The sequence below is a fragment of the Nicotiana sylvestris genome, chromosome 7, assembly GCF_000393655.2.
Source record: "Nicotiana sylvestris chromosome 7, ASM39365v2, whole genome shotgun sequence".
NCBI lineage: Eukaryota > Viridiplantae > Streptophyta > Magnoliopsida > Solanales > Solanaceae > Nicotiana > Nicotiana sylvestris.
The window spans coordinates 116,948,585-116,959,988 of NC_091063.1; the positions used below are offsets into that span (position 1 = coordinate 116,948,585).

Consider the following 11,404-nt stretch of genomic DNA (forward strand, 5'->3'; position numbering starts at 1 on the left):
GGTCTAGAAACGAGCTTTCGATCGTGGAAACCGATATTATCGAATAGCTAGTGTTGAGCCGCTCGCACGGGGAGTTGATCGTCTGAAGAATTGTTCGTAAGAAGAATTGAAGACAGACGTTGAGCCTTGAAGAGAAAAGGTTCACCCTCGCTAGTAGGTCAAGCACGTGTCGATGACGTGTTATTTATGACCACTACATATACCATTATAACACACTGATTTGTCACCCCTTTCTTATAAGATGTACATATTTGAAAGAAAGGATTGTGTACCTTGTGTGTGGTTTGCGTTATCTCCATAATGTTTTTTTCAGCTTTTAATATTTGCTACTTCAAATCTTGTAGAGGCCATTAAATTTGGCAACAAAAATTGCAAGAAACGTTGCTTGCTTTAAGGGTTATGTCGGGTTTGAATTTTAGTAGTGCTTCTTCACGAATCACAAGTGCATTAATTTACGAAAGTCCACTATAATTAGGCCCCACAACATATGCCATTTGTTTAAAATATAAACTGCGAAAGTAGAATATCGAATTGTTTATATATATTAAAACTTACTGGCAGAGCGACTTTAATAAATTTCAAATGCATCATACTATAGGATTAAGTTAGAAACGTCAGAGTTGGTGGAATTTCTATAGGAGATGGATAATACATGACATGTTTATTCAAATCTTCGAAAGGCTTAGAATAAACAAACATTTCTCAAACCCGGCCCATGGTTCAATCGTCAAGATGGAATGTAAAAAAAACTACAAATAACAAGAAATCCATTAGGAAATGAGAGGAATGCATATGAGAATGGAACCTGGTAAATTTAACTATAAAATGGTTACTGGGCATCTAGGAGAGTGAAGCATATCATGGTTGTTTCAAATATTTACCATTTTGATACATTGAATAGTTAAGGGTCGTTTGGTTGGAATACGATTTATATCGGTATAAGTTATACCGATATAAGTTATATTGGAATAAGTTATGCTGAGATTAGTTATGCTGAGATTGTTGTTTATTCATTGTTTGGTATGTTGTATTAATAATGACAATTGCATAATTTCTAAGAAGAAGGTATAAGACCGGTGCTAATTACCCCACCTTCTATAAGATATAAGTTATCCCGATGTTAAAATTAACACCGGGATAACTTATACCTGGTTTGCTAACCAAACAGAGTATTAAGGTGGTATTAAATTCTTATACCACCCTTATACCTTCTTATACCTCATACCAAACGACCCCTTAATAATTATGAATATCAAGGTGTTTGGATGGCTTTTAAGCTGGTCAAATCAGTTTTTTAGCTTTTTTCAATGTTTGGCAAAGTCAAAAACTACTAAAAGTAAGTTAAAAATTACTTAAAATAAGCCAAAAACAATATGACATTATGTGGCACAAGCGAGGGATTAAATATTTTTTATCAAGTACCGAAATTCCATACAATATGTTGTCACGAAATGAAGACAAAGAGGGTCCATGATAAGGCCTGAATATTCCAAGGAAAATATTTATTGGATCATATATAACAAAAATACTACTCTATATATGTATATAAAAAGATTTTACACTCCCAAATTAATTACTTAATAGTCCATTATAATTAACTTTTTATATAAAATATGAATTAATACCTGCAAAACATAAGAAATAACCTATTACAAGTGATAAAACATTAAAACTACACCGATCATGCAAAAATCTCTTAGATTATCAGTGTACCTAAATTCTATTTCTATGTTACGGGATAAGCTTTTCTTGTCTCATAACATCAACCCAATGTAAAATTGAATCCAACATATGATACCTCGTTGTGAATCCAAGTCGATCTGCTTTATCTCTTGTACATAAAATCTTGGGGCAACTAAAGAGAACGTCTAGGAATTTGGAATTTGCTATCTCCTCCATCTGGGCATGAACCAGGTCATTTTTCGTGACAATTTCATTCCACACTTGTTCCTTGTTTGCCATGAATTCGGTGATTCTAAAATTTGGATCGAACATGTTTTCAGGAACTGTGACCCCAAATTTTAAGCCAATAGCAGGCCAAATCTCTTTCCACGTAAAGTTTGAGCCATTTATCGCATTAAAAGCTTGGCCATCTGTGGAATAAAATGTTTCATTGGTGGCTGACCAAATATGCTGCTGAGCAACAAGCCTAGCATCTGATCCATCCACCCACATTTCTTCCCAACATTCCTTTTTCCCACCAAATACAAAAGGCAGATTCAAATGTTTACAAATTGTTCCATAGACACACAAACTTCCCATAAAATTAAAAGTTGTCCTATGAGAACTGCCTATGATCAAACCTGGTCTGTGGACAGACCATGCTATTTTTCCTCTTAATTTCACCTTGAGCAAGTCCTCCAGTGCATAATAGAAGTTATACTCAGAATCATCTCTGGGACATTGTTCGTCGTAATAACAAACTTGTTTTGTACTAGAACAATATGTCTTTTGTAATGAGACGTAATGCTTGGTTCCTGTCTGTAGAGAAATATGTTTGAGTGCTTTAGCTCTTGGGAGGATAGCATTCAAGACATTATTCATCATGCTTTTGTTTTGCTCACAAATCTGTGGAGTATCTAGAGGAAATTGGCTTGCCCAAGTCACCCAAAATATATGAGTTGCATCAACCAATGAAGATAGCTTTTTTTGGGTTTCCGAGGTGTTTAGGAGATCACAAGAAATGAAATGGTAACGTGGATTTTGGGATGTGCTTATTTTTTCTGGCCTTCGACATATGCCGTATACCTTCCATTTAGATGTTGAGAGAAGCTGATTGGCTAGCTCCTTTCCCACTAGCCCCGTTACTCCACAGATGACAGCAACATATTCAGCTGGACTACTTTCTTCTCTTTGGACAGCCATCTCTTTTTTTGATCCCTTGGGTCTCAACACTCCTCGTTCATATCACGAGTCAAATGAAATGTTATAATGTACATAGGAAGTGCTTATAAACTGTGACTTTTCAAAAGCTTATGGATAGATGTTAAAGAATTGTCAAATGGGACGGTATTTTCGTGGTAATATGGGTAAGGTAGAGATTACTGTTAGCGGAAACGTAAAAGAAAGAACACAAGATTTAACGTGGTTCGGATCAAAATAATCCTACGTCCACCAGAGAACAGTTGCCTTTTTAATATTAACAAAGGAAGGGGAGAGTTCCCAATTACACTTAAGAGAATTTCTCTCTTAACTCTCTACTCACTACAATGTGTTGTATTATTTTTGGGATGGTTTCTACAAATGAAGGAGTGCATCTATTTATAGAGGTAAAGACCTCCTCTTGATGTCATTGGTGACATCAAACTACCTCCTCTTGATGTCATGGGTGACATCAAAGGAGGAAGCTTCCTCCTAGCATCCACACCAACTCTTTCCACCAACTCTTCCAATTGGCATGCCATTGTTGACTAAACATAAACCAACACCTTCAATCTCCACCTTGGTTTGCGTTTCGAGCGTGCGTGTGAACAACTCTGGCCAAAACTTCTAAGCTTACTGGGCAACCCCGTTGTAAGAAACAAGAAGAATCAAACCATTGTTGAACATACCACCTCCACCTAACAACTGTTCTCTTCGGAGTTGCATCAGTTGATGCACACCCCCGCCAAGTCCTTGCAGTGTGCAAACTTAGCGAGTGGGACTATCTTGGTCAACATATCTGCAGCATTATCGTCTGTGATAACCTTCACGACCTTGATAGTTCCCTCTTCAACAACATCTCGAATAAAATGAAATCTGACATCAATGTGTTTAGTGCGCTCATGAAATCTCTGATTTTTCATTAGATGAATAGCACTCTGACTATCACATCTAAGAGTTGATTCCAGCTGAACCAAACTCAATTCCGCTACTAAACCTTTCAACCAGATTGATTCATTCACTACCTCCGCTGCTGCCAAGTATTCTGCTTCTGTCGTAGACAAAGCGACAATCGACTGCAGAGTCGACTTCCAACTAACGACACTGCCAACGAGGGTAAAGATGTATCCAGATGTGGACCTTCTTCTGTCAAGATCTCCTGCATAGTCAGAATCTACATAACCGAGAATTGAAATACCTCCACCACTTTTTCGAAAGGTCAGACCAACACCAGAAGCTCCTTTGAGATATCTCAATATCCACTTGACAGCTTCCCAATGCCTCTTTCCTGGGCTGGACATGTATCTACTTACCACACTTACAGATTGAGCAATATCTGGACGTGTGCATACCATAGCATACATAATGCTACCAACTGCACTGGCATAAGGAATCTTTGACATATGCTCCACCTCATCCTCGGACTGAGGCATTTGTAACTCTGAAAGTTTAAAATGAGGAGCTAATGGTGTACTTACAGGCTTGCACGTATGCATATTGAATCTCTTGAGAACCCTTTCAATATACCTCTTCTGAGAAAGATGTACAACACCGTCTTCTCTTGAAATCTCCATACCAAGGATTTTCTTTGCAGCTCCTAAATCCTTCATGTCAAATTCCTTACTCAACAGTTTCTTCAAAGCATTTATCTCTGTAATGTTGTTAGCAGCAATAAGCATATCATCAACATACAACAGTAAATAAATCATTGAGTTACCAGACATCTTCTTGTGATACACACAGCTATCAAATGCACTCCTTGAGAATTCATGTGTAGTCATGAATGCATCAAACCTCTTGTACCACTGTCTAGGGGATTGCTTCAAACCATACAAAGACTTCTTTAGTTGGCATACGTGATCTTCTTTTCCCTCAGCTAGGAAACCTTCAGGTTGATCCATATAGATTGTCTCTTCTAGATCACCGTGTAAGAAAGCAGTTTTGACATCAAGCTGTTGAAGCTCCAAGTCAAATTGGGCAACCAATGCTAGTAGCACGTGAATTGAGCTATGCTTCACGACTGGAGAGAAAATCTCATTGTAGTCAATTCCCTCCTTCTGACTGAATCCTTTTGCAACCAATCTCGCCTTGAACCTAGCATCTTCCACTTCAGGAATTCCCTCTTTCTTTCGGTAGACCCACTTGCATCCAACTGTCCTCTTCCCCTTTTGTCTTTTCACTAAGACCCATGTCTGATTCTTGTGAAGAGACTCCATCTCTTCAGTCATGGCTAACCGCCATTGTACAACATCCTTGCAAGAAGTTGCTTCAATATACGAGGAGGGATCCAGATCCTTAATCTCTTCTTGTGCAGTTACGAACGCATATGCAATCAAGTTTGCTTGATCTATAAGGCGTTTCGGTTCTCGTGTCTGCCTCTTCTCCCTCCCCTTTGCAATTGTGTATGGTTCATTGACAGCAAGTTCTTCAAGGTCTACATCTTCTGACTCATCTTTAACCTGAGTCTCTTGATCCTTTTCCTTGGCAAGCTCCACCGGAAGCTCCACCTGCTCGTCGTTCTTGTTTCCTGAAAACTCCACGGAAACTTTACGGGGATCAAGTATAGAGGATTCATCAAAGGTGACATCTCTACTAACTATAAATTTGAGTAAAGACAAACACCAAAGTTTGTACCCTTTTACTCCATCCACATACCCTACGAATATGGCCTTCTTAGCCCTTGGTTCAAGCTTTCCTTCATTAACGTGATAATAAGCTGGACACCCAAATACTCGTAAGTATGAATAGTTAGAGGGTTCACCTGACCATACCTCATTCGGAGTCTTAAAGTCAATTGCCGATGCTGGAGATCGATTGACAATATGAGCAGCAGTGTGAACTGCTTCAGCCCAAAATACTTTGGACATTTTGGCTTGTAGGAGCATACAACGAGCCTTTTCAAGAAGAGTTCTGTTCATTCTCTCGGCAACTCCATTCTGCTGTGGGGTATGCCTGACAGTCCTATGTCTTGAGATCCCATGAACCTTGCAGAATTCATTAAACTCTTCATTGCAAAACTCCAAGCCATTGTCTGTGCGAAGATACTTGATTTTCCGCTCCATTTGATTTTCAACCAAAATCTTCCACTCTTTAAATGCTTCAAAAGCATCACTTTTTGCCTTCAAAAAATGCACCCAAACCTTTCGTGAGAAATCATCAATAAAAGTGAGAAGATACCTCTTTTTGCCCTTCGATGGAAGTTTAGAGGGACCCCATAAATCTGAATGGATGTAGTCTAGCACTCCTCTTGTCTTGTGTTTGCCAGTGCTGAAGCTGACCTTCTTTTGCTTCCCTAGAACGCAGTGCTCACAGAAGTCAAGTGTGCTGATCTTTTCACCTTCCAAAAGGTTACGATTGCTCAACATCTCCAGTCCACGTGCGCTCATATGACCCAGTCTCATGTGCCATAGTCTTGCCTTGTCATCATTAGATAACTGCACTGTAGATGCATTTGCAGAGCCAACAATGGTGCTTCCGGCCAATGTGTAAAGGCCGTTCTCCAGCTTGCCTTTCAGCATGACTAAAGAACCTTTAGTCACCTTTATAGTTCCTGCTTCGCTCATGTACCTGTAGCCTTGTTCATCCAGAGTACTCAGGGAGATCAAATTCTTCTTCAGATCAGGAACATGACGGACTTGTGTAATAGTCCTCACGACTCCATCATGGCAGCGAACCCGAACTGAGCCAATGCCAACTATTGCACAAGTTGCATTATTGCCCATTACTACGGTTCCTCCACTTTTCTCATAGCTGCTAAACCAGTCTTTTCGGAACGTCATATGCAGAGTGCAAGCAGAGTCTAACACCCATTTGTTTCCATAACTACTATTATTATTACACGATGTTGTTAGTACATAATCATTATCAAAATCATGTACCTGTTCAACTGTGGATGCACTCGCCTTTTCCTTGGACTTTGACATTGGGCAGTCTCGTTCAAAGTGCCCCTTCTTGCCACAACCCCAACACTCTGTATTCTTCTTGTTCACACGAGACTTTGATCTGTGCTTTGATTTGGTCTTTCCCTGTTGGCTAGTCCGGCCTCTTACAAAGAGGCCACTTGCCTGGTCATCTCTATCTCCTTCAATGTGCCTCCGCACATCACTAGAGTTAAGTGCCTGCCGCACTTGCTCAAGCTTGATAGGCTCCTTGCTATACATCATTGAATTCTCAATATCACGATATCCTGAAGTCAATGAAAATAGCAAAGCACATGCAAGCGTCTCCTCCTCCTTTTTAATTCCTGCAATCTGTAAGTCCATGACAAGTTTATTGAACGCATCTAAATGATCTTGTAACGAAGTACCTGACCCCATCTTAAATGTGTGAAGACGCCGTTGTAACAACATCCTTGTTGTCACTGATCGGTCTTGGTATAGCCCTTCTAGCTTTTCCCATAACTGTTTGGCCGTCTCTTCGGTACCCGTACTCACTTCACAAAGCACGTTAGGTGCAAGGGATAGTTGGATTGCACTCAATGCATCCCCTTCAATCTTCTCCTTGTCGGGAGCTGATATATCCTTAGGATACTTTCCGTCAATAGCATGGATTGAACCTTCCCTCCGCAGTAACACCATCATCTGGATCTTCCAGATATTGAAGTTGTTGCGTCTACTGAATCTATCAATTTCAAACTTCATGGAACTCATCTTTGCTTGTTCTTCCTCCTTGGATAGTTAAAGAATCCTGTTGCTCTGATACCAATTTTTAGCGGAAAAGTAAAAGAAAGAACACAAGATTTAACGTGGTTCGGATCAAAATAATCCTACGTCCACCAGAGAACAGTTGCCTTTTTAATATTAACAAAGGAAGGGGAGAGTTCCCAATTACACTTAAGAGAATTTCTCTCTTAACTCTCTACTCACTACAATGTGTTGTATTATTTTTGGGATGGTTTCTACAAATGAAGGAGTGCATCTATTTATAGAGGTAAAGACCTCCTCTTGATGTCATTGGTGACATCAAACTACCTCCTCTTGATGTCATGGGTGACATCAAAGGAGGAAGCTTCCTCCTAACATCCACACCAACTCTTTCCACCAACTCTTCCAATTGGCATGTCATTGTTGACTAAACATAAACCAACACCTTCAATTACTTTTGCAGATCTGAGGATTCTTATCTTTTAACTGTAAACATGGCACTAGGGCCGGACATATTTCTAGTAAAATTGATATTTCTCCAAATTAAAAAAAGAAAATGCTATTGGAAATCAATATTGGATTATTGGGTTACTGGTTCAGCTACAGTTTAATATTATTTGACTAGTGGGTTGCTCTAGTGGCGAGCACCCTTTACTTCCAACCAACAGGTTATGAGTTCGAGTCACCCCGAGAGCAAGATGGGGAGTTATTGAAAGGAGGGAGCCAAGGGTCTATCGAAAACAGCCTGCGGTAAGGTCTACATACACACTACCCTCCCCAGGTCCCACTAGTGGGATTATACTGTATTATTGTTGTTGTTGTTGTTGATTATCAATTCCGGACTCGATTTATCTTATTTTATTAATTGTTTAACCAATAACTCAATAAGCTTTAATAAAAATTTAATGTTACCCTTAGATATATAAAATCGCCTAAGATAACTTGTTTTCTAACTGCTTTTTGAAGCCAAGATCTTCAGAGAAAAGATAAACATCAAGCTTTTTCACTTCTATAGGAGATGGATAATACATGACATGTTTATTCAAATCTTCGAAAGGCTCAGAATAAACAAACATTTCTCAAACCCGGACCAAGGTTGAATCGTCAAGATGAAATGTACAAAACTACAAATAACAAGAAATCCATTAGGAAATGAGAGGAATGCGTATGAGACTGGAACCTGGTAAATTTATTATATGACTATAAGATGGTTACTGGGCATCTAGGCGAGTGAAGCATACCATGATTGTATCAAATATTTACCATTTTGATACACTGACTAGTTAACAAATTATGAATAAGTCTTTAGTAATCAGGATTACCACATTATTTGTCATGGAAGAGAATAAGTATTTGAATGATGACAAAAGAGAAACAAGAAAGAAAAAAGAAATACACGCACAAGATGACATTTTGTGGCACAAGCGATTTTTTTATCAAGTACAGAAATTCCATACAATATGTTGTCACGAAATGGGGCCGAGTGTTGGCATGTTAGAACTCAAATATTCAGAAGATGAAAGTAACAAAAATGAGAATCTTAAGGTGGATGTGCGGGCACACTAGGATGGATAAGATTAGGCATGATGATATTCGGGAGAAGGTGTACGTGGCTCCCACTGATGACAAGATTCGGGAAGCGAGGCTCAGATGGTTCGGGCATGTTCATAGGAGAAGCCTAGATGCTCCGGTAAGGAGGTGTGAGCGGCTGGTTGTGGAGGGCACAAGAAGAGGTAGAGGGCGGTTTAAGAAGTATTGGGGAGAGGTGATCAGGTAGGATATGGCGAGGCTTCAGATTTTCGAGGACATGACACTTGTTAGGAAGATGTGGAGGTCGAGTATTAGGGTTGTAGGTTAGGAGGTAGTCGAGTCTTGCTTTACTTCGTACCTTTGTGAGACTAGTCTGGTAGGGTTTTTGTGTAAGATAGCTAGTGGCCATATTGTGTCTTACTATTTCGCTTTTCAGTGCAGGACCTATTTACTAGCTATCGCTTTTGCTTTGGATCTTTCTTCTGAAATTCATGTTGTACCTATTTTTCCTATGATTTTTGTGGTGATACTAATATTATATCCTTTTGTTTTTTTGTTTTCTTGAGCCGAAGGTCTTTCGGAAATGGCCTCTTTACTCTTCCGGGGTAGGGATAAGGTCTGCATACACACTACCCTCTACAGACCTCACTAGAAGGATTTTACTGGGTTGTTATTGTTGTTGTTGCATGTTATCACGAAATAAAGACAAATAGGGTCCATGATAAGGCCTGAATATTCCAAGGAAAATATTTATTGGGGCATATATAACAAAAATACTAAATATGTATATAAAAAAAATTTACACTCTTAAATTAATTACTTAATAGTCAATTGTAATTAACTTTTTATATAAAATATGAATTAATACCCGCAAAACATATGAAATAACCTATTACAAGTGATAAAACATTAAAACATTAAAACATTAAAACTACACCGATCATGCAAAAATGTCTAAGATAATCAGTGTATCTAAAATCTATATCTAAGTTATAGGATAAGCTTTTCTTGTCTCATAACATCAACCCAATGTAAAAGTAAATCCAACATATGATACCTAGTTGTGAATTCAAGTCGATCTGCTTTGTCTCTTGTACATAAAATCTTGGGGCAACTAAAGAGAACGTCTAGGAATTTGGAATTTGCTATCTCTTCCATTTGGGTATGAACCAGGTCATTTTTTGTGACAATTTCATTCCACACTTGTTCCTTGTCTGCCATGAATTCTGCGATTCTAAAATTTGGATAGAACATGTTTTCAGGAACAGTGACCCCAAATTTTAAGCCAATAGCAGGCCAAATCTCTTTCTACGTAAAGTTTGAGCCATTTATGGTATTAAAAGCTTGGCCATCTGTGGAATAAAATATTTCATTGGTGGCTGCCCAAATATGCTGCTGAGCAACTAGCCTAGCATCTGATCCATCCACCCACATCTCTTCCCAACATTCCCTTTTCCCACCAAATACAAAAGGCAGATTCAAATGTTTACAAATTGTTCCATAGACACACAAACTTCCCATAAAATTAAAAGGTGTCCTATGAGAACTGCCTATGATCAAACCCGGTCTGTGGACAGACCATGCTATTTTACCTCTTAATTTCAACTTGAGCAAGTCCTCCAGTGCATAATAGAAGTTATACTCAGAATCAGCTTTGGGACATTGCTCGTCGTAATAACAAACTTGTTTAGTAGAACAATATGTGTTTTGTAATGAGACGTAATATTTGGTTCCTGTCTGTAGAGAAATATGTTTGAGTGCTTTAGCTCTTGGGAGGATAGCATTTAAGACATTATTCATCATGCTCTTGTTTTGCTCACAAATCTGTGGAGTATCTAGAGGAAATTGGCTTGCCCAAGTCACCCAAAATATATGAGTCGCATCATCCAATGAAGATAGCTTTTCTTGGGTTTCCGAGGTGTTTAGGAGATCACAAGAAATGAAATGATAACGTGGATTTTGGGATGTGCTTTTCTTTTCTAGCCTTCGACATATGCCGTATACCTTCCATTTAGATGTTGAGAAAAGATGATTGGCTAGCTCCTTTCCAACTAGCCCCGTTACTCTACAGATGACAACAACATATTCAGCTGGAGTTCGTTCTTCTCTTTTACAATCTTGGACAACCATCTCTTTTTTTGATTCCTTGGGTCTCAACACTCCTCGTTCATATCACGAGTCAAATGAAATGTTATATAATGTACATAGGAAGAGTTTATAAACCAACTATCCCTTATATATTTCGCGCAGAGTTCACTTCTATATCTTACGAGTACCAACTACACTACTTGTGTGTTTTTTTTAAATGTTTGCGTACACTCTCAATAAATAAGTAGTTACTCCCCCCTCTCCGATGTACTTGCTCACTA

At 38.8% G+C, this 11,404-nt stretch overlaps 2 protein-coding genes across 2 annotated transcripts; both read right to left on the minus strand.

The window, feature by feature from the left end:
- Positions 1 to 1,614: 1,614 nt before the first annotated feature.
- On the minus strand, positions 1,615 to 3,780 carry LOC104235526 (3-oxo-Delta(4,5)-steroid 5-beta-reductase). The gene has a single exon (XM_009789316.2). The coding sequence runs from the start codon at positions 2,863 to 2,865 to the stop codon at positions 1,732 to 1,734; it is 1,134 nt and encodes a 377-aa protein (XP_009787618.2). The 5' UTR covers positions 2,866 to 3,780; the 3' UTR covers positions 1,615 to 1,731.
- Positions 3,781 to 10,343: 6,563 nt separating this feature from the next.
- LOC138873665 ((S)-8-oxocitronellyl enol synthase CYC2-like) lies at positions 10,344 to 11,165 on the minus strand. Its single transcript, XM_070152142.1, has one exon. The coding sequence runs from the start codon at positions 11,163 to 11,165 to the stop codon at positions 10,344 to 10,346; it is 822 nt and encodes a 273-aa protein (XP_070008243.1).
- Positions 11,166 to 11,404: the final 239 nt, after the last annotated feature.